This window comes from Carcharodon carcharias, chromosome 19 (assembly GCF_017639515.1).
Source record: "Carcharodon carcharias isolate sCarCar2 chromosome 19, sCarCar2.pri, whole genome shotgun sequence".
In the NCBI taxonomy this organism is placed as follows: Eukaryota; Metazoa; Chordata; class Chondrichthyes; order Lamniformes; family Lamnidae; genus Carcharodon; species Carcharodon carcharias.
The window spans coordinates 85,093,706-85,108,577 of NC_054485.1; the positions used below are offsets into that span (position 1 = coordinate 85,093,706).

The window sequence follows — 14,872 nt, forward strand, 5'->3', positions numbered from 1 at the left end:
CCCTCCAGGGTTAACTGACCCTTAATGTGAGAAGGTAAAAATTAGAGCTGGAGTAGGCCATTTGGCCCCTCAAGCCTGCTCCACCATTCACTCCGATCATGCCTGATCTCCCGCCCGGTCCCCGCACCCCTTGATTCCCAGAGAGACCAAATATCTACCTGCCTTATCCTTAAATATGGGGCAATGATGGGACACCCACGGCCCACCGGGGTAGACAGTTTCCTGGAGGCAGTTAACATAGCTCACAGCTTGTGGAGGGCCTATTATTGGAAATTTTCAGCCAGCCTCCAGGTCCCCATGCTGGGCTTTAGGGAGTAACATAGCTGCCTGGGGGATGGCCTCCGTATCAGGCACGGGCAGGTTGGGGGCAGTTGCAGCACCCCAGGCAAGCCTAGAGGCCCTCCGGGGATGGGGTTTGCTGTAACACCAGGTAGCCCTGAGTTGATTGAGGGGCTAGGGTTGCATTCGGTGGGGCAGGACGGTGGGAACTCTGCATCGATCACCCTTGAGCCAAGCTGCCAATGTTTACAAATCACCTTTCCCGCCTCTGACTGCAGGGTGGTAAAGGCCCGATAGGTCCGGCTGGTCGAGACGGTGTCCAAGGCCCGGTTGGTCTTCCAGGACCTGCAGGCACCCCCGGAGGCCCCGGTGAGGACGGTGACAAGGTAAGGTCAACTTCATCACCAATGATACCTTTTCGAGGAGGCCTCAATTTAGAATTCCGCGGGGTTCGGAAAGTCCCCACCCGCCCCCCCTCACCCCGGTTGGTCGGGGTGTGGGTGGGGTGGGGGGAGGTGGGGGGGGGGGCGGGGTGGGGAGAGGTGGGGGGGTGGGGAGCGGGGTGGGGGTGGGGGTGGGTATGTTGGGGGGAGGGCTGCTCCTGGTCTCCTGTGAAACCCAGCTCAAGAGAATGGAAACTGCCCCACAAGAGAAGCAGGTGTAAATGGCCATTTGCAGCCATTTGCATTTTGCGGTGGGCTCCTCCCAGAGTTATGGCTGGTGACCGGCGGAGAGGAGGATGGAGGCAGAGCCATTGCGAAGCTTCAAGGGCTGTGTGTTAATGGGGTCCCAGTCATTTACAGGGACCCTTGTGTTTATAGGGGCCACCTCGTGTGGTAAGGGCGTCTTGAAGTATTCTGACCTATTGGCACAGTTGCACATTGTGTGAGGTGTATTGTGCGGTGTGATACTCTAGCTCTGAAGCAAGTCACTCAGTACAGATTTAGCTCAATTAGATATTCGGAACTAAAGTGTTGGGATATGGGTGAGGTCACATTGATTGGGAATGTTCATATAATGGGATTCAGAGGGAGGGGATCTTACTAATGGTTATTACAGGGATAGTAAAACTCAAGTCTAACAGGTTCAGTTGCTTGGTAGTGCAGCAGGGAGGTTATGTTGGAGCTGTGTAAAGCATTAGTTAGGCTACAGCTGGAGTACTGTGTGCAGTTCTGGTCGCCACACTATAGGAAAGATGTGATTGCACTGGAGGGGGTGCAGAGGAGATTCACCAGGATGTTGCCTGGGCTGGAACGCTTCAGCTATGAAGAGAGATTGGATAGGCTAGGGTTGTTTTCCTTATAGCAGAGAAGGCTGAGCGGGGACCTGATTGAGGTGTACAAAATTATAAAGGGCTTAAATAGGGTGGATAGGAAGAAACTTTTCCCCTTAGTGGACGGGTCAATTACCAGGGGTATAGATTTAAGGTAAGGGTCAGGAGGTTTAAATGGGATTTGAGGAATTTTTTTTCACCCAGAGGGTGGTGGGAGAGGTATCTGGAACACACTGCCTGAGGGGGTGGTAGAGGTGGGAACCCTCACAACATTTAAGAAGTATTCAGGTGAGCATTTGAAATACTATAGCATACAGGGCTACAGGCCAAGTGCTGGAAAATGGGATGGGAGTGGATAGAAGTTTGATGACCGGTGTGGTCATAATGGGCTGAAGGGTCTCTTTTCATACTTTAAAACTCTGACACTGTGAGAAACTAAGCATTGCTGAAAATAGTCATACGGCTGTACAGAATTTGTGCATTGCTGGAAAAACTTTTTTTTGTTGAAACTTTTCATCTTGCACACATCAGGACAATTTGCAAGAATACCAAAGTCAGGAGAAACAACATATTTTTACTTTATGAGGAGAGAGTGCTGATTGGTTGGCAAGTGGATTCTGATTGGTAGAGGCATTGGAGAATGCACCAGTTTTGGGTGATTGACAGTTAACTGCCGAGCATTGTTTGAAATGTAAACCAGGCCGCTTGACTCTGATTGGTTAATACAATGCCCAGGGGAATGAACCAGCAAATGGCTGTCACTTGTTTTGCTAAAATAGGCGCAATATATCTACATGTTCTTTCTGTCCGCAAAGAACAGGCCCCTGTGTAGCATCCAGTACAATATTGCTAAAAATGTTGCATGTTGCTGAAGCTTTTCATCCTTAATTCATCAGGACAAATGCAAGGATGCCAAACTTCAAACAATCACAATTTATACCACAGGCAAAAAAGTGTGCTGATTGGTTGACAAGTTGACTCCGACTGGCTGAGTTGTTGCCATGGAGAAAGCAGCAGAGTACTACTATAGGCTCCCCAAGCCTCCAAGTGATTCAAAAATGGTGCAAGGCGTGAACATATTGGGCAGCACTTGTTGAACAATCCTGAATGCGCTAATAGCTACCCTAACAGCCAATTTAGGATAATCAGTCCAGCTTGTAATGTGGCTCATTTATGCTTGCTAGAAGGGACATACGTTCATATGGAGAGACCCGTTCTTTACAAACCAAAGGGATATATTCAAGTCTTGTGCCTTTTTTAGAATCCTGACCATCATTTTTTTAAATTCATTCATGGGATGTCGGCATTGCTGGCTAGGCCAGCATTTGTTGTCCATCCCTAGTTGCCTTTGAGAAGGTGGTGGTGAGCCGCCTTCTTGAGGAGCTTCAGTCCCTGTGGTGTAGGTACACCCACAGTGCTGTTAGGGAGGGAGTTCCAGGATTTTGACCCAGGGACAGTGAATGAACGGTGATATTTTTCCAAGTCAGGATGGTGAGTGGCATTTGGGATCCAGTCTGTGTGCACTAAACGGAATCTACTCACACAACAAATACGATTAAATAATTGAAGCAAACTGGGTTTTCTGAGTCAATTGCCTGTGAAAATCGTGAGCGAAAGAGATTTTTATTTCTTTCTTCTTTTTTTCCAGGGTGAAGTGGGTGAACCTGGACATAAAGGAAGGAAGGGCAACAAAGGTGAACATGTGAGTACAGCTTTTAATTTCACCATTCTTCATTCCAAGTTGACAACAAACTGGGGAGGGGAATAATGCCTGGGACCAGTCTGAAGCGTCATGTAGCAAAGTAACCATAGAAATCGGAAGGGATTCTATAACAAAATGGACTTTGCACCCAAACCAAACTGCAGGCAGGGCCTTGGTGACTAGACCCAGTGGAATTTCTGGCCTTGTTGCCCAGGCTCCGTGGAATTTCCTTGTTGTCTAAGCTTCATAGAATTTCTGGGCCTTTTTCCCTATGCTCTGTGGAATTTCTACGTCTTGGTGTCTCAGCTCCATGAAATAGGCTCCTTGTTTTCTAGGCCCTGTGAAAGCTATGGGCCTTGTTGTCTAACCCTGTCAAATTTATGGGCCTCGTTGTCTAACCCTGTCAAATTTATGGGCCTTGTTGTCTAACCCTGTCAAATTTATGGGCCTTGTTGTCTAACCCTGTCAAATTTATGGGCCTTGTTGTGTAAACTCCTTGGATTTAAAGGCCTCAACGTCTAGCTCCATGAAATTTAGGGACCTCTAGGCCCTAAATATACCATGGTGCTTAGGTTCTGTAAAATCTATGGGTCAATGCTCCACGGAATTGCTTGGCCTTTGAGACTACAGGTTTTGTAGAATTTCTGAGCCTTTCCGCCAAGGAGCACATATAAACAGTGACCGTTGGGGAAGATACCAGAGGATAGCTTGCCTCTGTGGGACATGCTGAGTGAGGAGGCTGTCCCTTCAGCAGAGCAGGCCAGAAAATGGAGAGCAAAACATAATCTGACGGCTGATACTTAATAAGTAATAAATGTCATTTAGCATTGTTCATGTTCTCCACTCCATCTCTGGCTCAGTTACAATTTAGAGCTTTTAACAGTCATGGCTACTGAATTAAGTCAATGATAATTTTGTTATGATGTGTGCCAGGTGGACCAAATCCACAAGGGAAACTTGGCCATGCCATCACAGCAGTTTTACAATTTGTATTTATTGTGAGAAGATTTGTGCCCTGAAATCATAAGTAATGAGTCCGTTAACAAGTTTAGAGATTTTAAAAATTAAATTAAATAACTTTTTAACAAAAAATGACTCAAACACATGCATAAGACTACAGTTACTTGATATTATAACAAATCCCAAAATTCGTAATTAACCTGACTCCCAACTACACACCCCCTTTAAGGCAATAGCCCAAAATAGATTTTAAATTTAAATAGGCAATCCAGCAAGGTTACTACAGCAGCCACTCGACAGTGGAATTCCAAAGACTTTTAACACAATTTTAGTTACTTGAGCAGCATTTCTTCCGAGTGGCTAGAGCTTCTTCCGAATCTGTGTCACAAGGTGCACCTTTCAAGATTTTCCACAGCTGCGCCCACATAGCCTTCCATCCTTCTTTATATATGTTTCTCCCTCTTCAATGTGTAAAATGCCATTGTTCAACATGTCTCTGAAAATCTATCTTCCCCATAATATAAAAACCTTTCATGTCACCATTGTGGTCAGCGCTTCTGGGGAAAAATAAATGTATCGCTTTGCCTCACTAATATTGTTAGTTGTAAACATTACACCATCCCTTTGAAAATCAAACAAACCCTTCACTTACCTAAAAAAGCACATTTCATTCACACCCTTTCTCTTTTTGATAATTTATTTCAGAGTCCCCAGTCTAATTAAATCAGTCCCACAGACAGAACCATCCACGCTCACAACCATAAGCCTACAACAATAGTATGAAAAATACGGTAAAGTTAAAATATAGATTTACAGAGTTGCACAAAATGTTTCGCTGTTGTTTAACCGTAGGTGATAAATAATTTCTTGGCTTTAATGACCTGTCTTTGGTCATTTTCTTACATTGGATTTGTAACGGTTGTGGCTGTGTTTTTATCTTGCTTCAGGGTCCACCCGGTCCTCCAGGCCCCATCGGTCCCGTTGGCCAGCCAGGTCCTGCTGTAAGTAGCTGCTGTTATTGGGAGCTGGCGATCTTTCCGGGCCTTTCACTTGCACACCAGAACGACTGTCGCCACTTGCTGCGGGTAGTGCTCTTGCCCCCTGGGCTGGGAGGTCATGGGCGTTAAAGATCCCGTGCTGCCGTTTTGAAGAAGAGCTGGGTTAGTTCTCCCTTGGTGTCTGGGCCAATATTTCCCCCTCAACCAACATCACTAGAAAAGAAAATTAACTGCCCTTCACTGTTTGGGGGAGCTTGCTGTGTAGACATTAGCTGAGGTGTTTCCGTCGTGACTACTCTTCAATGCTCACTTCAGTGGCTGTAAAGTGCTTTGGGATGTCCTGTGGTGCTGATAGAATGGTCCTGAACAACAGGGTATTTAACAGATTGTGACAACAATTACATGTGTATATGGCACTTTTAATAACACATCCCAAGGCACTCACAGGAATGTTATGAAGGTACGTACGGAGGTATTAGGGCAATTGACCAAAAGTTTGACCAAGGAGGTTGGCCTTGAGGAGTGGGAGGTGAAGGGGCGGAGGGGTTTCGAGAGGGGTCCTCAGGGCCCGGGCAAGTGGTGCAAAGATTCAAATCGGGGGAGGGTGAGTTGGGGGGGGTGGGGAAGGTGGCGGTGTGGGGTTGGGGGGGGGGGGGGGGGGGGGGGGGGGGGGGGCGCTGCTGAGAAGGCCAGAATTAGAGGAGTGCAGAAATCTGGGAGGGTTGTGGGGATGGAGGAGATCACGGAGATGGGGAGGCATGGCAAGGCCACAGAGGGATTTGGAAACAAGGCTGAGAATTTTAAAATCGAGCTCTTGCTCGATTGAGTATCAAGGCAGGTCAGCGAGCACATGGGTTATAGGAGATTTAGTGCGAGTTAAGAAACAGGCAGCAGGTCTTTGGATGACCTCCTGTTTACGGCGGGCAACCAGCCAGGAGCGCATTGGAATAGCCGAGCCTAGAGGCTCTCAATGTCCTTGTATCGGATGGAGTAACTCTACATGATTGCCCCAGCGCCCCGTAGAGACTTGCTGTACGTGTGTCAGACACGTGCAGATCGTTGAAACAGTTCTTTTTTTAAGTGATGATTTACAAGCCTCGAACGTTTTTCCGCTTTTATTTTTGTAGTTTCAAACAAAAAAAGTGGAGCCAACGAGGGGCAAGGGAATAGAGGGCTTGCAATGATGGATCTCGGTGAGGAAAGATGGGAGGAGGCTCGGGGGGAGGGGGGGGTACATGAAACGCCAACATGGTCTGGGTGGGCCGAATGGCCTGTTTCTGTGCCGCGTGTCCTGTGTTAACCCTGCGGCAAATGATCAGTGGTTGATAAAAATCAAACAGGGAGATGAAACGTGGTGAGGTCAGAATAAAAAGATCACAAGCACAAGGGGAAATTTTAACCTAAGGCACCCATGGGGAAACTGATGGAGCTTGGTGTTGGGGCAACACTAGCTCTACCCCACCCCGGATTTTACTCTGCAGGGAAATCTCCAATATCGGGCGGGGTGTAAACACATCAATTCCCCCCATTCACCCCACAACCCCTCCTGATCCCATGGAACTCCTGCCCAGTTATTTAGATTAATATTAAATCTTCCTCCCCCAACTAGAGTTCCACTTTGAGCATTTAAAAAAAAACATGAGGAAGGGTTTGTTGAAAGCTCTGATATGCTCCCAGTGTAGCAAGACTTAGTCATTGCTGCCACACCACCACTTAGGGAGATTCACCGTTGAGCATTCGCCTCACCCTGGATGGTGGATGGGGAGAATAATCCTGTCCTCATGGGAACGCCACCGCCTCCAAGTCACTCACCACCCTGACTTGGAAATATATTGGCCGTTCCTTCACCGTCGCTGGGTCAAAATCCTGGAACTCCCTTCCTAACAGCACTGTGAGTGTACCTACACCACATGGACTGCAGCGGCTCAAGAAGGCAGCTCACCATCACCTTCTCAAGGGCAATGAGGGATGGGCAATAAATGCTGGCCCAGCATATCCCACGAACAAGTGAAAAGAAACATATAATCATGGATTTTGTCTGTTCCCCCACTGCCCTCCCCCACTTCGCCAGATCCAGATAATCGGAACTGACTTAAAGTGACCCCTCAATTGTGGGACAGGGCCTCGAGACTGGATTTCCAGGGGGTGAGGGTGGTGTCGTGGTAACGTCACTGGACTAGTAATCCCGAGGCCCAGACTAACTCTCTGGGCACGAGGCTTCAAATCCCACCGTGGGCAGCTGGTGGAATTTAAATTCAATCAGTTAAATATGGAATTAAGAATCCAACCTCAGTGTTAAGGACCGCCAAACTATGGGATTGCTGTTAAATACCCGTCTGGGTCACCGATGTCCTTTAGGGAGGTAAATCTGCCACCCTTACCCGCTCTGGCCTACATGTGACTGCAGAACCACAGCAACGTGGTTGACTCTTAACTGCCCCCCTGAAATGGTGCCACTCAGTTCAAGGGCAATTTAGGGAATGGGCAGCAAACGCCGGCCTTGCCAGCGATGCCCCAAATCCCACGAAAAAATAAATTGAAAGAAAATGGGGACAAGTCTCGGCCGCCATCTTGGTAATTTCTGCCCTGGCGGAAGGTGGGGAACTCTGATCTTTGGTGAGAAAGAGGGGGAGAGAGGCTGGAGAGGGGCCTCGACAGATTCACGCCCCTCGCCCCAAATGGAATGGTGAGGTGACGGGAGAACCACTGTGAATAGGATGGGGTGGACGGGCGTGAAAGAGGGCTCGCTTGACTGACACTTGACTGGGGCGGAATTCCATGCCAGCGGGATCTTACGGTCCCGCCGAAGTGAATGGCGTTCAGAATGGCCCGTCGCATTTTGCGGCCCGATCGCCGCTGTGACAGGTCAGTAAAATTCCGGCCCTGGGATGGGGGCGCTATCTTACCCGGAAAGGTTGGACAGGTTGGGGCCTAGGTCCATTGGAGTTTAGAAGAATGAGAGGTGACCTTACTGAAACATGCAAAACCCTGAGGAGAGATGCTGAAAGGATGTTTCCCCCTGTGGGAGAGACCGGAACCAGGGCACACGGTTTTAAAATCAGGGGTCTCCCATTTAAGACGGAGATGAGAAGAACTTATTTTTCTCTCAGAGGGCCGTGAATATTTGGAACTCTGTTCCCCAGAAAGCAATGGGGGCAGGGTCAATGAGTATTTTTAAGGCAGAGGTAGATGTATTCGTGACTAACAAGGGAGTCGAAGGTGTTCGGGGGGGTCGGTTTGGAAGTAGGTGGGAGAGTAGAGTTGAGACCGCAACCAGATCAGTCACAATCTTAGTGAATGGTAAAAGAGGCGTGAGGGGCTGAATGGCCTACTCCTGCTCCGAATTCGGATGTTCGTATGAAAGGCTCCTCCAGCCTGAAGCTGCTGCTGTGCCGATCCTCACTGCTGATTCCGTCTCTCCCCTCAGGGTGCCGATGGAGAGCCTGGACCCAGAGGTCAGCAGGGGCATTTTGGACAGAAGGGCGACGAAGGGCCCAGAGGTTTCCCAGGGTCTCCGGGTCCAATCGGTCTACAGGTCAGTGAATGCAACTGGTCCGCGGGGGTTAATGAAACAGTGGGGGAATGGGGACACTGTGGGGGAATGGGGACACTGTGGGGGAATGGGGGCACATTGGGGGAATGGGGACACAGTGGGGGAATGGGACACAGTGGGGGAATGGGACACAGTGGGGAATGAGGGCACATTGGGGGAATGGGGACACAGTGGGGGAATGGGGACACAGTGGGGGAATGTGGACACAGTGGGGAATGTGGGCACAGTGGGGAATGTGGGCACAGTGGGGGAATGGGGACACAGTGGGGAATGAGAGCACGGTGGGGGAATGGGGACACAGTGGGGAATGAGAGCACGGTGGGGGAATGGGGTCACAGTGGGGAATGAGGGCACATTGGGGGAATGGGACACAGTGGGGGAATGGGGACACAGTGGGGAATGAGGGCACATTGGGGGAATGTGAACACAGTGGGGGAATGGGGACACAGTGGGGGAATGGGGACACAGTGGGGGAATGGGGACACAGTGGGGAATGAGAGCACATTGGGGGAATGGGGACACAGTGGGGGAATGAGGGCACAGTGGGGGAGTGAGGGCACAGTGGGGGAATGAGGGCACAATGGGGGAATGGGGACACAGTGGGGGAATGAGGGCACAGTGGGGGAATGAGGGCACAGTGGGGGAATGTGGACACTGGGGAATGAGGGCACATTGGGGGAATGAGAGCACAGTGGGGGAATGGGGACACAGTGGTGAATGAGAGCACAGTGGGGGAATGGGGACACTGGGGGAATGGGACACAGTGGGGGAATGGGGTCACTGGGGGAATGGGGACTCTGTGCGGCAATGGGTCACAGTGCGGGTATGAGGCCCTATGATGCCCCTCACAGTGCTACCTACACCTTATGATGCCCCTCACAGTGCTACCTACACCTTATGATGCTCCTTACAGTGCTACCTCACCTTATGATGCCTCTCACAGTGCTACCTCACCTTACAATGTCCTCCCACCACCCTGGTCCCTTACGCTCCCTTTCCACAGTTACAGCACAGTAAGAGGCCATTCAGCCCATCATGTCTGCACCTGCTCTCCAAATGAACAATTCACTTGGCGCCTTTTCTGCCTTCTCCCCGTAACCCTGCACATTCTTCCTTTTCCAATAATACTACAATTTCCCCTTGAATGCCTCCATTGAATCTGCCTCCTCCAAACTCTCAGGCAGCACATTCTAGATCCTAACCACTCGCTGTGTGAAAAAGTTTTTCCTTGTGTCTCCATTGCTTCTTTTGCAATCACCTCAAATTGATGACCTCTGGTTCTCAATCCTTCCACCAGTGGGAATAGTTCCTCTCTATCTACTCTGTCCTGACCCCCTCATAATTTTGAATAACTCCTTTCAACCTTCTCTTCTCCAAGGAAAATAGTCCCAACGTTTCCAATCTATTTACATAACTGATGTTCCTCATTCCTGGAACAATTCTCGTGAATCTTTTCAGCACCCTTACCAATGCCTTCACACCTTCCCTAAAGTGCAGCACCCAGACTGGACCCAATGCTCCAGCTGTGACTTCCACACTCTCCCTGCTTACGATTCTCTCCCTTGTACTCTGATCCCTACAATGCTCCGGCTCTGCATTCTGTTCCATTACAATCCCCTCCCCCACACTATGCCACTCTGTGCTGCAGTGTATTCGATATATACAGCTCCTCAGGGTACTGTCCAAGGCACAACCACCTTCAGCTGCTTCATCAATGACCTTCCTTCCATCATAAGTTCAGTGATGCACAATAGCAGCAGTGTGTACCATCCTCAAGATGCACTGCCGGAATTCACCAAGGCTCCTTCGGCAGCACCTTCCAAACCCACAACCACTACCATCTAGAAGGGCAAGGGCAGCAGATACATGGGAACACCACCACCTGCAAGTTCCCCTCCAAGCCACTCACCATCCTGACTTGGAAATATATCGCTATTCCTTCACTGTCGCTGGATCAAAATCCTGGAATTCCCTCCCTAACAGCACTGTGGGTGTACCCACACCACATGGACTGAAGCGGCTCAAGAAGGCAGCTCACCACCAGCTTCTCAAGGGCAACTAGGGATAGGCAATAAATGCTGGCCCAGCCAGTGACCCCCATATCCCGTAAATGAATAAAAAAAACAATGCACTGTATAGCTGAGACTCTATGGTGAGGAGCTGATTTTTGTTGTTTTTTATTGCAGGGAATGCCCGGACCTTCTGGAACGAAGGGAGAAACTGGAGATGTTGGTCCAATGGTGAGTTTCAGTCTTGGTCTCTCTCTCACAAGCTCTCCTGTTAACTTCCGCCTTGCAATGTTCTAAGTGTTAAAAGTCTCTTTGCCTTTCTCTTCACAGGGTCCGCCCGGCCCTCCCGGTCCAACAGGCCCCGCTGGTCCAAATGGGGCAGATGTAAGTTCAGCTTCATTTATCAGAATCTGAAAGCACGATTTACTGACCATTGACCGTACTCACCTCTGACCTCACGTCCTTGACCTGTGTGTTTTGGTTTTTTTTGCCCCCCCCCAGGGTCCCCAAGGTCCCCCCGGAGGCATCGGCAACCCAGGCTCCATCGGCGAAAAGGTAAGCTGCTGGGAAAGCCCCCGCTCGGTGGAGGAAGGTGATAACTTTTTCAGTTTTGCCCTAGACTGAGCTGAGAGGTGACCTGGTAGAGGCCATTTGGCTGCGTCCTACGTGGCTTAGGGCACATAGAGTTGGCACAGGGTGAGGATTAGCTGAAAGACGGAAAACAGAGTAGGAATCAGGTAACGAATCATTTTCCGGTTGGGAGACTGTTAGCGGGGTCAGTGATAAAGTTGCAGCAAATTCTAATCTACATTAATGTGCCATGGACAATTTAATGGATGGTGTTTCCAAAGTCAATGGACAATGTACTTGTATGTGAGTGTGTAAATTTTATCTTTGGACTGGGACATTCAATTTAAAGTAACCCAGCAGCAAAGCTTTTTGCACTTAAAAAGTGAAGGTTGATTTATTTCACGCTATTACTCTGAGAGTTACTTAAGGAAAGATAAAGGCCAGGATTTTCCGGTCGCTCCATGCTGGGACCCGCCATGGGGAATGCAGCGGAACAGCCAAAAGCCCATTGACTTTCAGCGGGTCTGGACGATCCCAGCAGCGAGTGGGGCTGGAAAATCTTGCCCGAAGTTACGAACACAAATGCACACACGAAGCTTAGTGACAGGGAGATTTTTTAAAAAATCTTATGAAAATTGGAACAGCTCAGGCCATATTCGGTGCAGGCCTGGTACCTTTGAAGGCGATATGTTGCGTTGTCTGAAGTGAAAATTTTGAGGTTGCAGAGTTGTCTCTGCAGCTGCGATGGTATCCACTGTTGAATTGCCAGAGGTTGCCTTAACAGCTGAGTTTAGTCAGTAGAAGTCAAGTTTACAGGGAGGAGAGAAGGTTCCTTACTTCTGTTCTGCGGGCATGGCACTTTTAGCTGCCATGTTACTTTACAGCACACCAGCAGCCATTTTCAGATGCCTTTGTCTGTCTCTCCTTGGGGTGAAGCTTGCAGAAGCTTTAGGTTCAGGACGAATCTCTAAGATATAGGAACACAGGGCTTAGAAACAGGATTGGGACATTCAATCCCGCGAGCCTACTCCATCATTCAATTAGATCATGGCTGATCTGGTTGTGGTCTCAACTCCATTTTGTTGTCTTCTCCCTATAACCCATAACTCCCCTGATGTATCAAAAATCTGTCTAACTCAGTCTTGATTAAATTCAATGATCCAGCCTCCACTGCTTTCTGGGGAAGAGAATTCCACAGACTAATAGGCCTTTGAGAGAAAAAATTCTTCCTCATCTCCATCTTAAACGGTAGACCTCTTACTTTAAACCGTGTCCCCTGGTTCTAGTCTGTCCCACAAGTGGAAACATCCTCCCAATATCCCCCTATCAAATCCCCTCAGGATCTTAAATGTTTCAATAAGATCACCTCTCATTCTTCTAAACTCCAATGAGTACAGACCCAACCTTTTCAGCCTTCCTTCACAAGATAAGTGCTTCATTCCAAGAATGAGTTGAGTGAAACTTCTTTAAACTACTTCTAATGCAATTATATATTTTTGTCAAATAAGGATACTAAAATTGCACACATGGATCTGTGTCCAGGTAGCTTGCTGCCATTTTGTATTATTCTCGACAGGCAAGACAAGATGGCCATTGTTACCATGTGACCTGTACAAGAATGCCAGATAATCTTCCAAATAAGGCATTGACACTTCAAACATCCTTTCTCCCACCTAGGGTTCTTAGCTTTTGTCCTGACCAAGACGCAGTTTACATTTTTACAATGAGGTATCAACAAAAATATTGCTATCTCCTGGACAAGACTACAGTGAATCATAATTAAATTAAGGGTGGCCTTTTGACCTCTCAGAAGGGGAGACCCAGTTCTGTCTGGTAGCTTGGAGCCATTTTGAAAACAGTCTTTAAACTCAGTCCAAGCTTTAAAAATGTAACCTTCAGAACAGTTTTTTAAAAAACTTTATAATATCATAACTGCACATCATGATGAATGACTTAGATGAAAGGACTGAATGTAAAATATCCAAGTTTGCTGACGGTACAAAGTTAAATCGGAAATTAAGCTGTGAGGAGGCTTCAAAGGAACATGGATGGGTGAGGTGAGTAGGCAGCACAGTGGCAGATGGAGTATCATCTGGGGAAATGTGAAACAGTTAAATTTGGCAGGAAGAATGGAAAGGCAGATTTTTTTTTTCAAACGACTAGCAAGTTTTAACGTTCAAAGGGATTTGGATGTCCTTGCACACAAAGCACAGAAAGTTAACATACAGGGAGAGGCAACAATGAGGAAGGCAAGCAACACATGGGTCTTTATTGCAAGGGGATTGAAGTCCAAGAATAAGGAAGTCTTGCTGCAATTGTATCGAGCTTTGATGAGGCCACACCTGGAACACCGTGAGCAGCTTCGGTCTGCTTACCTTAGACGGGGCTCAATAAAGGTTCACTAGATTGGTTCTTGGGATCAGAGGGTTGCCCTACAGGGAGAGATTGTGTAGAATGGGCCTATGTTTCTGGAGTTTTTAGAAGAATGAGAGGTTATCTCATTGAAATATAAAATTCTTCGACGGGCTTGACAGGGTAGAGGTCAAGGTTCTTCTCCCTGGCTGGAGGGTCTACAACTAGGGGTCACGGTCTGAGGGTAAGTGGTCAACCATGTAGAAGAGTGACGAAAAATGTCTTCACTCGGAAGTTTGCTGATCTTCTCAAACCTTCATCCTATCGGACTATGAAGGCTGAGTTAAGGAGCATTTTTAAAACTGAATTCAATAGATTTTTCAGACTGGAAAGGAATCAAGGGATTTGGGGAGGGGACGGGTCAGGTGAGTTGAGGTTAAGAATCAACCATGATCATATTGATTGGCGAGCAGGCTCAAGGGGCCTTATGGTCTACTCCTGCTCCTATTTCTTGTGCTCTTTAAGATTATGAAGGGTTTTGATTGATAGACATAGTAGACATAGACCAATAGTAGGGCTCATAGATATACAAGTGCCACCAACGAATCCAAACTGGAAGGAAATTCTTTACGCAACGAGTGGGGAGAAGGTGGGCTGTGCTAGTACAAGGGAGTGCTTGAGGTGAATCAGATAGATATGTTTGAAGGGAAGGACGAGAGAATAGAAAGATATGCTGATAGGATGAGTTGAGGGAGGTTAGAAGGAGGCTCGTTAACTGGTTAACACCAGTTAGGCCGAATGGCCTGCCCATGTGCGATCGATGTACCCAGTTAATATCAGGAAGGCGATGCTAATTTGCAACAATACTGGGTCATGGGTCAGGATAATTCAGATGGCAGGGTTTCCCATCCCGCTTTCCGAAGAGTTGGTGGGAAAGTGTTCCCTGCCTGGCATTTCTCGCTCCACCGAGCATCAGTTGGCAGCGGGCAAGATGCTCACCCCTCACTCGGGAGGAAGACTCCACCTTAGACAACTACCAACCAATCAGATTGGCCAGCAGCTCTCTCATCCCTGCAACGACAGGAGCTGCAGTGGACAGAAGATGAAGACGACAGAGCCTAAATCCCAGGGATGGAAGGAAAGGTTAGCTTTCAGGGTCTTAGGGCAGGAAGGGTA

The 14,872-nt window shown here is 48.2% G+C and overlaps 1 protein-coding gene across 3 annotated transcripts in view; it reads left to right on the plus strand.

Annotated features, from left to right (window-relative positions):
• The window catches only part of LOC121291462 (collagen alpha-1(V) chain-like), a 339,607-nt gene that overhangs the window by 280,084 nt on the left and 44,651 nt on the right, over positions 1-14,872 (plus strand). For all 3 annotated transcript variants that reach the window (XM_041212673.1, XM_041212674.1, XM_041212675.1), the window contains 7 exons: positions 558-665; positions 3,201-3,254; positions 5,162-5,215; positions 8,640-8,747; positions 10,952-11,005; positions 11,105-11,158; positions 11,276-11,329. In XM_041212673.1, the coding sequence (XP_041068607.1) occupies positions 558-665; positions 3,201-3,254; positions 5,162-5,215; positions 8,640-8,747; positions 10,952-11,005; positions 11,105-11,158; positions 11,276-11,329 (486 nt within the window). The remainder of the gene's footprint in view (positions 1-557; positions 666-3,200; positions 3,255-5,161; positions 5,216-8,639; positions 8,748-10,951; positions 11,006-11,104; positions 11,159-11,275; positions 11,330-14,872) is intronic.